General features: G+C 46.3%; 1 protein-coding gene across 1 annotated transcript in view; it reads left to right on the top strand.

Moving 5' to 3' along the window:
* DIRC2 (disrupted in renal carcinoma 2) overlaps positions 1-1,981 on the top strand; it is a gene marked incomplete at its 5' end in the record, with an annotated part of 43,751 nt that extends 41,770 nt beyond the window's left edge. Inside the window, one exon of the mRNA XM_010179125.1 lies at positions 1,866-1,981. Within this exon, the coding sequence (XP_010177427.1) occupies positions 1,866-1,981 (116 nt within the window). The remainder of the gene's footprint in view (positions 1-1,865) is intronic.
* Positions 1,982-15,366: the final 13,385 nt, after the last annotated feature.

Raw genomic sequence — 15,366 nt, forward strand, 5'->3', positions numbered from 1 at the left:
TCAGTAAATGCAGGTAAAGATAAACCTGAAATTAGTCTATCCATACAGTTGGAATATTTCCCTTGTTTCTTCAAAGGAAAAAAAAAAGAAACTTTGTGTTCAGGATGATGCATTCTCCATGGTGCAGTATCACAAATAATCAAAAGTACAAGAACACACGTGTCACTGGGGAGATCAATGCCAGTGGGAGCTATTGGCTCCTTTGATAGAAAAATCCTTTGGAAGGTAGATAACGATCTTAAGTATTTGTTTTTCATTTTATTCAAATCCATCCTCTAATGGCATTTAAGAAGCTTCCAGATAAACCAGAACTCAAGACAAATTCATCTTGTTTCCTCAGTCTTCCTTTATAGACCAAAAAAACCTTTCAGTAGTTTTAATTCAGATTTATCTCTTTTTCTTCTTATACTCTGATATTGCAAAGTCTGTGAAAGAGCCAAGTCCTGGGAACTTTCCAGTGCATGGAAGATTTTGGTCCATGTGGAGGACATGTAAACCTTTGTAAAGCTCAGCTGAACCGAGCCAGCGCTGTGCTCTGAGACCCAAAGCCTCTGCATGCAGATTTCTGCGCCTTTTCTGCAGGGACTTCCAAGGGAAAAACAAAAGCAAATCGACCTTTAGCTTCATGCGATCGATGTGTTAGTGTGCATCGCCAGTGCTGTCACAGATTCTGGATTGCAAAAGACATGAAGGATTCACAAGTTAAATTTGGTCTTTTAAGATATTTGAGTTAAAGCCTGTTTAATACAATTAAGTAAGAGTATTGTTTTATAAAGGAAATAATAGCAAAGCATTTACCTATTGGCTTCTGGCAGCATATAACATGGTCTTCTGCATGCCTAGGAAAATTTTACTAAGGTTTTAATAAGATCACTTCCTAATCAAATCTGTAAGGTCTTTTGGTGCATGAGGGAGGGTGTTGTTGAAAGTTACTGGTTTTGGAAGGTTGATTTTTTTAGGCTTTCTGACTTTTGTCCTTTGCATTGTGCAATGTAAATTGTGCTTTTTCTTTTAGCAAATTACATATTTAAGAAAGCAGCAGTGCTGAAGTCTTGATTCTGATTAACTCAGACCTTGAGGGAGAGTTTAGATTCTGTAAAAATACATAAATAATTGTAATAAAGGAAATTATAATAACTAAAACACCATCTTCAGTAAAATTAATGTTTCTCCACTAAATTGACAGATTTTTTTAAAAGGAAATTACACTTATTCGGGGTTGTGTTTTTTTTAACAAAACCGCTAATTAGAATTCAAATATCAGACAATAGGATTTCTTGAATGTGGAACACAGGCTTTTAAGAGCAGTATGTAATGTCTAACAGATAAAATCAGGCTTCTGAGGAGCTGTTTGTGCTGCTAGTTTCAAATTGAATTGATCACACTACTCACAAGTTTCTTCTGAGGAATTAGTTTTCCCTCCTTACACTGTGTAGCAGGTTTGATTCAAAATCAAATGCTGCTGCTTCTTACGCTTTTAATTTGGTTTAGTTTTCAATCCATAGAAATCAAAGAACTAATGAGTAGAGTCTTCAGAAGTAGTTTGTTCTCCATTAGCAACGAAGAATTTCATTTTTTGTCCTTGTTCTCTCCATTGACAGGTTGAATAAGGAGGATTAGCATTAGCTGGAGGCATTGTTTTATACATATATTTACACACACACACACACACACAACTTCATATACATAAGGTGTTCATGGAGTAAGTCTCATAGACCACATTAACCATCTATTGATTGAGAGCTGTCAGGATTTTGTTCAGAACACACCAATTTCCTTCAAACCTGCCATCAAGCCAAGTTTTGGTCGCTTTAAACACAGCACTTGTTCAGTAACTCAGGTTGGATCTGTTTTCTGCGTTACAGAGGTTTCCTGGTTCAACTGGTGCCTGCCAGGATCATGTCTGCTCAGCCTGCTCCTCATCCTCTGCTTCCGCGAGTCCTACGACAGACTCTATCTCGACGTTGTCGTCTCCGTGTGATGACACCGGGCTGGTGAGGGGTTGGAAGAGACTGGGAGTCAGCTTTGCATTCTGCACATCTGCCTGGATTTGCACAGCTGAACGACAGAAAAACAAAGAAATTACGAGACTTAATTGTGGCTTTATTAAAGAGAGTGAGAGACAGGCTGTTCTTGCATCCAAGACCACCTTGATTTGTGATAAACGTGGAACTTGAGTGGTAACAGTGATGCTGAAATGCACAAGGAGAATATATCTGATGTACAGGTCCCGGTGTCGGAGCTGAGGCTTGCCATTTAAAGGCTGTTGATGTAGCAGCGAGGTGTATAGTTGTGTGTGTGTGCGTGTGCCTGCATGTGTGCTGACTCAAGGTTGTACACACCAGGGTACCAGTAATCTTCAGTCTTCTATCAGAATAGAAATAGTGAATAATCGTAACAAAAGGAAAAAGAAAATATTTTTTTAAAGATCTCTTATAAATCACTAGTCGTTTATGTAATGAATGCCCATTAAAGAGTTAAGCTAAAACGATTTGGTGCTTGTACACTACATTTACATTCTAATAAAGTGATTTCTGATATAAGACACTGGTACCAGGGGTTTTAGCCATACCAAATATCCCTAACAGTCCTTACAGTGTTGTTAGAGGTATTTGTTACCACCCTGGAGCACATATAAACGATAGCTTTAGCTGCCACTGAAACCCAACTTGCACCCACGGTCTCTTCTGAAATACCACCATGGTTCTGTATTTCCTGAGCACAGAACACCCGTGGTATCTCAGGGGTTTACTGGAGAGACACTCTGGGTAGATGTTGCTGTTTTGACGGCCACCACTGTGTCACCTTTTCATCCCCTGTCTCCAGTGCTGCCTCTTTTACTGTGAAGACCTGTTCGTGCCACTGAATACTGTGGGTGTGGATGTGGAGTCCCACTGGTTCTCTTCTCATGTTCTAAGGTGCGCGTGGTTTTTAGGGTTGATTTATGATTGAGGGTGCCTAAACAATACTGTTTGTTAACCCAAGTCTTTAAAAACACCATTTCCTAAAAAAAAAATCCTTCTAGTCGAGGAGGTGCCCTGATGGCGAAATGACAATGAGTTTGATGGTGAGAAATAACTCATGAGTTTTGGCATAATATGGGAAATATAATGCCAGCTCTTTTTATCAGTACTAATCTGTGGTCGTTCTGGCCCTTACTTGAACATAAATATTAAAGACACTTTGAATAGTTTTTTAACTTGGTTTTAAACCTGCTAATAATTTCTTAATTCTGTTCTTAGGTTTCGGTTCAGTATCATTTACAGTACTTCCATGTGTGTGTTCGGTGCTTTCTGTTAGGGGTGTGGGTTTGTGTGCGCGCGCGCGTGTGCGTATTTATATCTGTGTATACACAAATAAAACTTATATATACCTTTTATATATAAGTTATATAAGGGTACGTGTTTACGTAGGTTTATTTTACCATGTCTCTGGATGGTGGTATGCCGCTGTTTGTAACGACACCAGCCACTGCCGTGAGTGGGAATGCATACATACGCTGTCTGCAACATGAATGTTTTTCAGGGGGTGGATGATTTCCTACTGTAGCAATTTTACCGCAGGGGTGCATGCAGGTGTTGGAGGAGGCTGGTGGCCAGGGTCTTGCATCTGAAGAAGGCTGAAGCAAACACCCTTTGCTCCTGTGCAGGGCCCTTCTCTGCCACCCTGGGGTGACAGCAACACTGTCAGCTCACTGCAGTAAACCCTGAACTGGGCGCTGCCTTTCAGACACAGAGCCGTTCATTCTGTCTGCTCTCCTTCTGCAGAGAATGGGCCACCAATAGCTTCAGCTCAGGAGGGTACCTGCATGGTAGAATAAACCAAGCTGTTCCCTGCTTTTATGTTTTCAGAGCAATGGATGTATTTACTGTAGTAATAGAAAATTGACTTAGCTCATTGCCTATATCAGTTACTAAATTATCTTTTCTGTCTTGAAACAGCTCTATTTCTACAAATAGCCTAACCTACACTGGGATAACTAAATCAATCTCACCAGCGCATTCAGAACCGCTGGCATTATCCTCTTAGCGTTTTTCAGATGAATGGTATTAACTGTCCAGCTTCTTTTTACCATGTTTTAGTGCCTGGAATAGTTCAGTATCCAGTAGCTGCTGCTACCTATTGTCTTCTGAAACCAAGGATCGTTTGCCAAGAGTCTGATTGGAGTTGCATTGTCATGGCAGAACTGCAAGCTGGGATGGCTCTTCGGAGCTCCGCTTCTGCAATTTACTGTAGCTATATTAAGATCAAAATTGCACAGTTCAGGCACTGTCCCGAGTGACAGAGATTTCTAATCCTTTTACTGTCCTGACTGTTTTAAGATGGAGAAGCACTTCAGGCAGTGTTCAGGCTATAACCTGTTCTGCCTCTGTTCCAGAAAGCATCGAACGATTCTAAATATTTGTCAGGGCTGCCAGACACAGGCTCTCCGTACGACTGGGGAGAAGAGTGAACATCTTATTTTAAACCCTGTTGATTGTTGTTCTGAGTCGGTGTGAATTGCTCCCTCCTCTCCTGAACTTTGATGCTCTTGTAGAAGTTTCTGTGTCTATCTTGGGCACTGTAGCGTGTGGTCGTAGTTACAGCCCTCGATGCCTCTGCACCGAAATAGAGACATTATCCAGAGCTGAGCAGCACTGCAGGGCTCTGCTGGAGACCTGTGCTGGGGAAATCTGCCTGAGTAAAAACCAGAGGGTTGCCCCAAATTACTTGAAGTTGTGCAGGGCGCTGCTGCATTCCACACTCACAATGTTTAAGCTTTAGGATTTTATTAGATTAGCAAGTCTGGCTTGGGATAGAGGTGGGGGTTACAAATGTGCTTGCTGAGATCTCTGAAAAAAATTTATCCTCATCTGTGCCCAGCAGCAGCATCCTTCTCTGGAGGAGCAGTCCATTGCATGCCAGTAACCCAGCTGCACCCGTGGGAATGTTTTTTGGATGTGCGTTATCACTAGGTCCAGCCTTGCTTGGATTTACCAATAGTGCAGGATATCTGCACTTCATTGTCAGTTAGAGTTTGAGACCGCAGGGAGAGCCCTGAGCAGTGCTGATACAATTGGCAGAGAGGCAGAACAGACTCAAAACAGTTAATATTTCTCTTATTAATTAGTGGAAGTTCTAAGCCTTTCTATAACTTTTGAGTCAGTAACAACGGAGGTTTTTGTCTAAATGAGGTGTTACCTTGCGCTGCTCCAGAGTAGCTGACACTGGCTGCTGCTTGGCCTGTGGGTTGCCAGCAGAGAAAGGTACCCCAGGAAGTTACAGCGTTTGCTTCTTTCCATGGCCCATAAGTTCACAGCCCTGAAACACATTTTTTCCCAGCACTGCAGAAGCCCTAACATACAAATAATTGCACTAAGATTTATATTGGACATGCTCGGAAGGATGCTCTGTAGTGACCGCTCTCCCTTAATAGTTTTTCACATTAAGTATGGGCTGCTCCTCAGGCTTCTGTGTGGCTCAGTAATATCTCTCAGCTCAGCTTCCAGTGCTGCTGCCTTTTTTTCTTGCAAGCTGTGGAGCTGTGCTGGCTTTTGTGCTGCTAATGAGGAAGCTCAGGGTTGGTGGATGCAGGCTCCACTCCCGCACTGTTTGCTGTCTCTCGACACTGCTGTTACCCCTTAATTTCCTTTTGATTCCTTCCCTTCCCGCATGGCTGCCTGCTCCCCTGAACCAGAGTCTGTGCAGGAGGTGTGCAGAAGAGCTTGGCTGGCCAACCGTCTACTTCATGTCCATAAAAATAGTGATTTATTTTCTTTTCTTTTTTTTTTTTTAAGAAAATTGTGCAAGCTGGAAGAAGGTGCAGACCCAAAGGATTTTACACGGATGTGAGCAGGTAGTCTCTTACAGGCAGGCCATAATTTGCCTGAAACTTAGAAATCTTGCTCCCACACCTCAAGAGGCCAAGCTGATGGGCACCGTGCAAGCTGCATATTCTGGCTCACAGCATCATGAAGTTACTGATGTTGTAATGTACAACACCACAACCATTTGACAGAGCTGAAGTGAACGGGATTGGGATGTCTTTAATTGTGGAAAGGGTTGGGAGACCCCAGGCTGTGTCAGTGTTTGCACTGGTAATCCCGGGGAGCACCAGGGTGATGGACTGAGGAAGGGGTTTCCAAAGGGCATTTTGGCACTAACGTACTGGGCTGAGTTGATAAAATTTGAAGTTTTGTGGTGACAGGGATATTAATGCCTGGCTTATTCTACAGTAAACATAGCAAGTGGCTGTGTAGCCTTACACTGTAATATTAGCAAGCTGAATTGATTGATAAGCGTATATGGCTGTTACTAGAAAGGGAAGTGGTATTTAATTGTGAGGATTGACTGGAATATGAAGGGGAATTAGATGGTTTGCACAGTAGCTATAACTGTGCTATAATGCTGTGACAGCAGCGTTTTAATTTTTCATCTTCATTTCTTCCATTGTGTCATTTGAAAATATTAATAACTGTCTATGACAAAGGCTTTTTATGTTTCATTAGTGTTGGGGGAGTCTTCTTATAGACTAATTCTGGATCGTTATAATTTGGCAAGATAACTGCTGCACTGGTATGAAAGCATACATTATTGTTTGGTATCAGTTTGGTATTTGATGTTGGGGCTGCAGTTTTCAGTGATGCTAAAGCGCCAGGCTTGGGGAGGCAGCAGTGCTCATGGACACGCAAGGCTGACCCTGCCAAAATGAGCAGAAACTCATCTTCCATGGGCCCAGGATGTGGGCTGGGAGGAGGAAGGGAGCATGTGTAGGGAGGAAAACCCTCTTCATGGCTGCTCCCTTCCTTCTGACGGAGATTCAGCCTCAGGCTTGCTGCTCGCATGTGAGAGATCACAGGTATCAGCACAGGCTTCGCTCCCTTTCCTGCAGCCGTTACTGCCACGGGTGGGTTGTGGGTGGCACAGGAACATCTGCCTCGCTTCCCCCAGCAGCATCATTTCACAAGGTAGAGAATTGCCACAAAGCAGGCGGCAGCCCCAGGGGAGTCAGGAGATGTCAATCTGCTTATAATTTTTGCAGTTTGTGTTTCAAGACAGAAGAAACTCGTAAGTAGAGGAAGAAATGCAACTCTCTCCAAAGTTTTGACAAGCAAAAACAAATATTTGTACAGATGTGCTGGCTCCTTGGATAAAACCCAATCCTTCTACGTGGGATTGTGACATGCTTGGAGCAATTGATGCCCACCCGGAGCGTGGACCCGCACCCATATCCCCAGCACTTCTACTGCCGCTGCTTAACCCCAGCAGTGCTGCGGGAATCTCCATGCTGGGGCTGGGGGGCAGTGATGGGTGCAGAGGGGAAGGGGAGCGCAGCGTTGGTGGGGACCTGGGTTATTTGTGCAGGAGGGGTGATTTCTGCAGCCCAGTTTTAGCAGAGTTTCATTGTTTTGGTCCCTCAAGGATGAGTTTCTGACCCTCATTTTGTGTTTCTGGCATGATTTGTGCCCTGGGAATGGCAGCACACGGCTGTGCCACACGGTGCGGAGGCGCTGGTTGTCCACGTGTGGCAGAGGAGGCAGATAGGCCTTGCTCTCTGCAATAGCAGCTTTTCCTTCCACAGTTTGTCTCCCCACTGGGGTTCCCCGTGCGATTTCTCCGCTTCTTATATCTGGACAGCCTCACTGTGCTCACTTTGTGTCCCTATATGAAGAAAGTACCATGAGCAAATAGTTTTTTTCTTTATGGGGAGCTTTTCCTTTTGGGCTCAGACCACTTCTCCAACCTTAGTCTATCTGTTTATAACAGCCAAAAAAATTCTAAACTCATGTTTTCCTTTGCAGAGGGGATGTGCAGGTTTGTGTGATGCTGGGATTGGTAGCGAGAGCCTGGGTGCTGCGCTTGCTCCATCACAGAGCTGCTCAGGCTTGTGGTAGGGATGCTCATGTGTGGGGTCCCTTGCTCTCCCCACCTGTGAAAGGGAAGGGGGAAACCCCCATACCTCCCTGAGCAGGGACACGCTGCAATTGGGGCTGGGAAGAGCTTTGGGATCCTGTGAGGGACAGAGGCTGGAGCAGGACCTGGGAAATGCCCTGTGCCATGGCCTTGGGACTTCTGTGGGCAACACAGACCCTGGTTTGCTGTGCCTGGCCAGCACAATCTGCGAGGCACAGTGTGTGTTGTGTGGATGGAAAATGCCTCTGGCAGGGCAGGATGCGTTAGCAGACTGGTGGGAAACAGTTATGTTTAGAGAAGGGATGCTCAGAGCTGCTCTGCCTGGGGCGGTCAGGGAGGTGCAGTGCCCCTGGGCTGTATCCGCTCTCTCCATACGCCCTGGATGTGCAATCAAAGCCACGATGTGAAAATAGAGTTGGCTCCTGTGCGCTGACCCCTGCCCCCACCTCCCCTGCCCGCACCTCCGCTGCCCACCCGAACTCTCTGCTCCCCCCATCGCCTGGGCTGAGCAAGCCCCCAGAGCCACAGGGCGCCCCAATGGACAACGATGTATTTTCCAGATATATTTATTTTCTCTGCCTATGATATTTACTAAATTAAAGTATCTTTTTCCCCTACCAAGTTTAATGTCTTCCACTGTGCATTTTAGAAACAAGTACTTGATAAGGTGAAAAAACCAGCTTTTGGTTATGTGACGCACCTAATGGTTGAGGTTTTGAACCGCATGAACGTATGGAGAAAGGAGCAGGTTCTACACCTTGGAGAGCATCTTTGTAAACTATCCTCAGCCTGTAAGACTGTTCAATTTTACTGGAGTTTGTATGCATTTTACTTTTGTAATTTTTTAAATGATTTGATAGAATTTTATTTTAGGGCAAATTCTACTTTTTGTATGCAATATTCTGATGTGATGTATTTTTATTTTTAAGAAAATAATGTTGAAACCACTATATACTTGTCAACGTAACACTTCCACCTTGTCCTTTCTTTTTAAAACCGGAACCTGACCATGAAGTGCGTGTTACTTTACGTACTGGTTGTTGCACATTAAAGAGGTTACTCATACGTGCTGCCATCGCTGTTCATTAATTAAAAAAATTACAGGGGAGTAGTTTATTTCTGCTATAATACCACTGAATAATGCTTTAGATACTGCTGCAAAATGGGGGGGTGCTTAGTCCAAATGAATGTAGCCTCACCCAAAGCCCAACCCAAGTTTTGATTGCTTTCAGTGAGGGTTTAGGGTGGGGTATGGCACTGCTGTTGGACCGAGGGACACAGGGGGTGGGCTGGTTCCTGCCATTAACATCTCTGTTGGTGCTTTTGGAAAAGAGATGCCCCGTGAGAACCTTCCTTGTGTTTATTCTGCGTTTAACTGAAACGGACCAAGCCCGGCATCTCTTGATCCGCGTTTATTTTCCAGGACCAGCTCTTCAGTAACTCCCTGACCGTTGCCAGGGTAAGTTTAAAACAACGTCGCATCCTTTTAGTGCTGGGAAGAAATCTGTGAACTCTCCTATCGTGGAATATCTGGGCCCCGCTATTCTTAGCAGCAGTCTCTTTCCATGCTATATATGGGAGCCTAAGGCTCCTCTAATGATACAGTTCCCGTTCATATTTATCTTTGCAGTGTTACGGAAAGCTCTGTCCTGGGGGGGATGAGAGCTGATCCATCCTCCACCTCAGATCTCTGGTCCATCTCGGGTCCCTGCTGTAGTGTTGTGCATTGGTGAACACGCTATGCGCAGACTTCCTCAAAGAGATTTTTCTATCCCAGTTTCCATGTTATCCTTCCTGTTGTTGAAATCTGTTGTCTCCCTGACGTGTAAAAAACATTCTCTTTCCTGATCAGCACATCCTTCCTGGGTGCTGGCTGGTGGCTTCCTCTCTGACCACGCTGGAGTTGCACATGGGCAGACGGGACCTGTGGAAGCAGCTGGGCTAGGGGCCAGGCATGATGCAGGCAGTCAGTGGTGTGCCCAGATGTGGGGGAGTCGCTCACAGATACCCCATGTCAGCAGCACCTAAATGCAGGTGGGCCTTCCTTTACCCCCTGCCAGGGGTCATGGGGGCTGAGTGGCCACGGTGCTTTACCTGCTCCAGGAGCACGGATTGGGCTGCAGCCAAGGAGTTTCATCAGGAACCAAGGCATCGGCCTTGACGTGGCACACGCCACTGATGTTGCTCTCCACCCCCTGCCATGTGAACACACTTTTGCAACCAGGGATTTGTTTGGGCTTGAGCAGGCAGAGGGGAAGCCCAGGAGCCTGCACCATGCCAGGACCCCTCACTGAGCTGCTGGGAGCAGCACGGCACAGCTGGTCACAGTGAAGTCATCCTTGGAGAATGGCTGCAAAAGGCACCTTAACTCTTCAGGAGCCAAATAAGCATGGGAGCATGGCCCCATGCGGCATCCCTGGGTAGTCCCAGACTCTCAATAGGTCCCATGGCTGCAGCAAGGTTTCTTTTTGGGAGCTTTCTGCTTTGCTCCATATCTGCAGGCAGGTCCTGGGGCTGGAGGGGCTCTGTGGGTGGTGCTGGGATGGGCTGAACCCCTTCCCTGGGTGATGCAAAGCTCCTATAGGCAGCACATGAGGAAACACCACCTTGGTGAGACCTCAGTGAGGGGGGCTCAGGCGAGCACAGGCAGAGGAAACGCCAGTGGCCAAATGAATTGACCCTGCTGTGTCCTAAACCTCAACCCCTTCCCGGGGCTCTCCTAAACCTGCCTTTGACTGCAGAGCCCAAGGGTTGTCATTAATAGACATAGCCTTGTGGTTCAGTTTTGATGCTGAAAAGCATTTTTGGTGGGCAATGGAAAGGGCAGCTCCAAAGGGTTTGTGGTGAGCAGATAAGCACCAAAAGTGTGTATTAAAACAGGACAACCTCATACAGAAATTACTTCAACTGCCACTGAAGTGCAAAAAAGATCTTTGGAGAGAGATTTTTCAGAGTAGGTCTCAGCCTATGCTAAGGCATCACAGCTCGTCCTGCCCTGTTACCCTCATGCGGGACCGAAAGATGATTTCTGTCTTAGCTGTACCTCTTTGCTCCAGGCCCTCAACTGCGACAGCACCCGGTGCAGTGGGGGCTGCCAGGGACTGAGCTGCTCCCCAGGATGGTGAGGTTTGCCTTGTCCAGCACCGGGGGAGCCATGGGTCAGCAGAGGACAGCAGTAATGGCCAGCAGGCTTTCAGGCCAGCAAGGCTCTCACTGGCGGGCAGGCTGATGTAAGTCAGCATGTAAATTGGGTACAACATAAAAATAATTTCGGCCAAGCTCCTACGAAGAAACCTATGAACAAAAAAAATTGTTGTTGCTAAGAAATGTGAAAACAGAAAACAATAACGTGGCTCCTGCCAGGGTAATAAACTTGTATCAGTGTTATGCCTGCTCTCTCGTACAGATCGCTTGCTCGTGACAGTAAATTAAGTACTGCAAAAATGGGTACAGTTTTCTCTGTGGCCATTGATGCTTCACATCATGGAAATATCAAATGTTTCTGATGGCTGTTCATTACCCTGCACTTGAGAGGGGAGCAATCCATTGCTGGCTCCATTATTTCCATGACAGCAAGGAAATGACTATGGGAAGTTTAAACACAAAAGAATAAGGCACGGTTAGATGGATCGAACCTTGACGGCTTCTTGCCATTTGCCGTGGTCAATGCTAACCCCAGGTCTGGGAGACACCACGCTGTCTCCAGAGTGATGGAAAACCAGGACTACTTTCTGCTTCCAGCTAATTGCCAGTTCATAAACTGTGAAGTTTGACCTTGAAAATCTCCAAAAAACTTATTTTTAAGCGTGACAGGAGGACGGCACAGCTCCTCAGTGAGGAGGCACCCCAGCCCCACAGCCAGCAGGAGCTTGAATTGTTTGCTGGATGCCAGCCCTGCTTCAGCCGAGGAGCTGCATCTTCTGTGTCCAGTGGAGATGCACACCATGGGGGTGAGGGGTGGATGAGCTGATGCCCCAGTACAGCACGCTGGTGTTCCCTTGTCTTCTTTATAGTTTTAACATGAGAGCAGTCAATCTTAGATACACTTGAGTTGATGCAATGAGGTGGTCAGCGTAAGATCAGTCACAACACAAAAAAGGGGTGCTGAAGCTCTGGGTCATGCTATAAACCTGCCCTACAGCACACCACAGCAAGGCTGGGAAAGGAGAGAGCCTGCCCAGCCCCACCAGCCCAACACAAGCCAGCATCACGTTTTTATCTCAACAAACACAACTACCTTAGCCCGGTTCAGTCCTTTCTCCAGAGAAAAACAGGTTTGTTTGGGGAAATCATAAGCAGATTGAAGGGTTGAAATCTGACTGAAAACAGGCTCTGTGTGTGGGGTGTCCTGGGAAATGGGCTGATGTCTTACCCTTATGGCCCAAATCGCTCCATTCCCCAACAACATGAGGTGTTTGTGTCTGTCCTTGCCTCAGATGCTGGGAGGGGATGTGTGTGTGTGTGTGTGTGTGTGTGTGTGTGTGTGTGTGTCAGTGCTGTGTTGGGTTTTTTTTTTCCCTTTTGGGAACAGGCTTGGGCAGTGCTGAAATCTGCAGCCTTCTTGATTAATTTGAAAGTCAGCTTTTCAAACAGAAAGTGTAATGACAGCTCCATGAGCGGCTTTTTACAAATGAACAAATCAAACTATGTCAAAATGCATTTCAGCTGTTAGCAAAACAGCATTTTTAATAAATCTCCAAAGCTTTTGGTAATTGCACTGCGTGTTTGAAGCGTGCAGTCTCTTGGCTGTATGCTCAAGTGGGAAAAAACATGGAAAATGGTGCTTTTGCAGGAGAGGTTTGATGAGGAGGAGCTAGCTCTGTACTGAGCTTTGTGGCAGGGTGGCTGCACTGATTTCAGGTGACCCAGGGGCTGTCACTGGCCACAGGGGTGCTCACAGCTGAGTGAAACGCCTGTGTGGGCAGAGGGAAATGCAGGAGTTGGAGATGGGTCATGTGATGGGGAGGCTGAGGGTGCTGGTGGGGCTGGGGGCACTGGTGGGGGTGCTGGGCACGGCAGAAGGAGACCTACTTGTGTTTTTTTCCATCGCAGCAGCCTGACTGCTTTCTGAGGAGTGTCGGCATGGCACTGCCTGGCACTGCTCCTGCCAGAGTATGAGGATCACGTACGAGAGAGTCGAAAGCCTTCCTAAAAGTGAGGCTGCAGGATATTTCTTATTTCTGCACTATCTGCAGGACATGGTGTCTGTGCGGAGGAGGAAATTAACTTGGTCTGACATGACTTGCTCTTGATAATGCCCTGGTGCCATTATGTGGCTCCTCAGCCACTCCATGGTGGTTACAGCTCGTTCAGCTGTGTCCCTGCTCTGGCATGAACTTGGACCAGGCTGCCATTCCCTGCCCTCTGTAACACCAAGTGTTGGCTGTGACCTTGCCCAGGCAAGTGCCCCAGGAGCCACGGGCACTTCCAGCCATTGCTGGGAAAGCAACCACCAGTGCCAGGGCTTCCTATGGAGGGACAGGGCTAGGACAGGGCCTGCAACGCCTAGCTCAGGGAATCCCTACAGTGTTTATTGCAGGGAGCTGGGAGGAAACACACAGAAATAAAACACAGGGAATCTTCTGCTTTCTTATTTTCCTCCATTTCTTATCATCACCCCCCTGAGCACTGCTGAAGGAAGGTTGGAGGGGGCCATGGTGCTGCAGTACCCGCAGGCAGCTCCACACCCTGGCCCAGGGCACTGCACTGCCATGGGTGCTCCCCAGCAAACCCCACAGCAGCAGCGCAGCCTCCAAGCTTTGGCTTCATGAAAAGCCGTGGGGAACCTGCAAGGTAGCAAAGTTTTTGCTGTTTACTATGCGCTGTTAAGAAAGAAAGAGGAAAAAGGGTACACCTGGGATGTGCTGTGAAGGTGAGAGAGGAAAATGCAGTGGGGCCACAAGTGGAACTGTTATTTTAATGAATCAAGTGAGCAACTTGGAAAAAAAAAATGTTGTGGTAGACAGATTTTAAGGAAATTGAAAATAGGTTCCAACGTGATACTTTGCTCTAATTGTGCGCAGAGGTGTCTTGATGCAAAACAAAACCATTAAGAAATGGCCTCTCTCTGTTATTGTGCAAACTAACTGGGAAAAAAAAAAATCCATCTTGTTCACAGCAAGTTTGTTTTCACCGATCTTGTGCCTCTCAATTACTTTTTAATGGTCTGCATTGAAAAGAAATTCCTGTATGCACACTTGAGAATACGAAAACACCCAAATGATAGCTTATGATGTAGTAGGATTAAAGTATTATGTATGCAGGTGCAGCACGTTTCAGGTTATTAGTAATCCAATCTATTTTTTACGACATTAAGGTGTAATTTTCTGTATGAAATTTCAATATAAGTCTTGAGCTGTATCGGAACATAAACTAGAATGTTCCTGACTCTGTCACTTTTCATGGTCTTTACTTTGATTAATAAATGCAACAAGAGCTATAACGTTCTTCAATATGAGGCTACGATCATCCTTCAATCAAAACGTGTCCCTCAGCTTTTTATAACTTTTCACATCAACAGGTAGGGCTCGAGAAGGAGCAGCGCCAGAATTTCACTGCGATGGAGCACGTAGCCCTGAAGGGCTCTGCAGAAGAGGAGCGCTTGTGCTTGCTGCAGCCAGGCCGTCTCCTTGACACGGGGAGCAGCTGTGGCCTTGGAGGCTCAGTGTCACGTGTGGAGAGCTGGGGAGCAGAGGGCAGGCGTGTATTTGGCATCCCGAACTTCCGACAGAGTTGTCCTTACCCCATCGGGTACCTTACTCAGAAATACTACTTATCAAATGGACCTGAAGTTTGGTGTGAAGCTGTGCCCCTGCAGTCAGGGGAGTGGGAGGGGAGTTGAATTGCAACGGCAGACTTTGGCGTTACACTCAGCAACACCATTTGGTAACCACGCAGTCTACAACTCATGACAAATATAATCCAAACTAGGGCCTTGGGATGCAGCCAGGGTGCAGACAGCAAGGAAGGACGTGCACTGCAATTCCCCATCCCTGTACAAGCGGCTCAGTGCATTTTGTGTTGCCCTTGGTCCCCACCGTCAGGAGGAAGCTCCTCCACGTTCCCCTGACCCGTTCTGCCCCACCGTGCATCAGCCACCCAGGGGAAATAACTCACGGGCCTGCCAGGTTTGTCTGTTTTATTTCTGAATTATTCTTTACATTGTACAATATATAAAAATACAGAGTACCCAAAAAAAATTCACAGTGTCTAAAGGCAGTGATTACAGTCTAGGTCACCTTTATACCAAAGTACCATCAAGTTGGATTGCATAGGAAGGGTGATGTGCCTTCACAACAGAGCCCAATAATACTCTCCAGGTTTTGCTGTTTGGGGCAAGTATTCTGTGTTCCCATAATAATTTCCCATGTATCGGAGATCCAGTATTGCATCTGTCACTCTCCCACCTCAATTATAAGCTAAATCCTATCATTTCCATCTCACGTACCATTCATCCTCCCTAAACTCTCCTCT

Source organism: Mesitornis unicolor, unplaced genomic scaffold (assembly GCF_000695765.1).
Source record: "Mesitornis unicolor isolate BGI_N332 unplaced genomic scaffold, ASM69576v1 scaffold50150, whole genome shotgun sequence".
In the NCBI taxonomy this organism is placed as follows: domain Eukaryota; kingdom Metazoa; phylum Chordata; class Aves; order Mesitornithiformes; family Mesitornithidae; genus Mesitornis; species Mesitornis unicolor.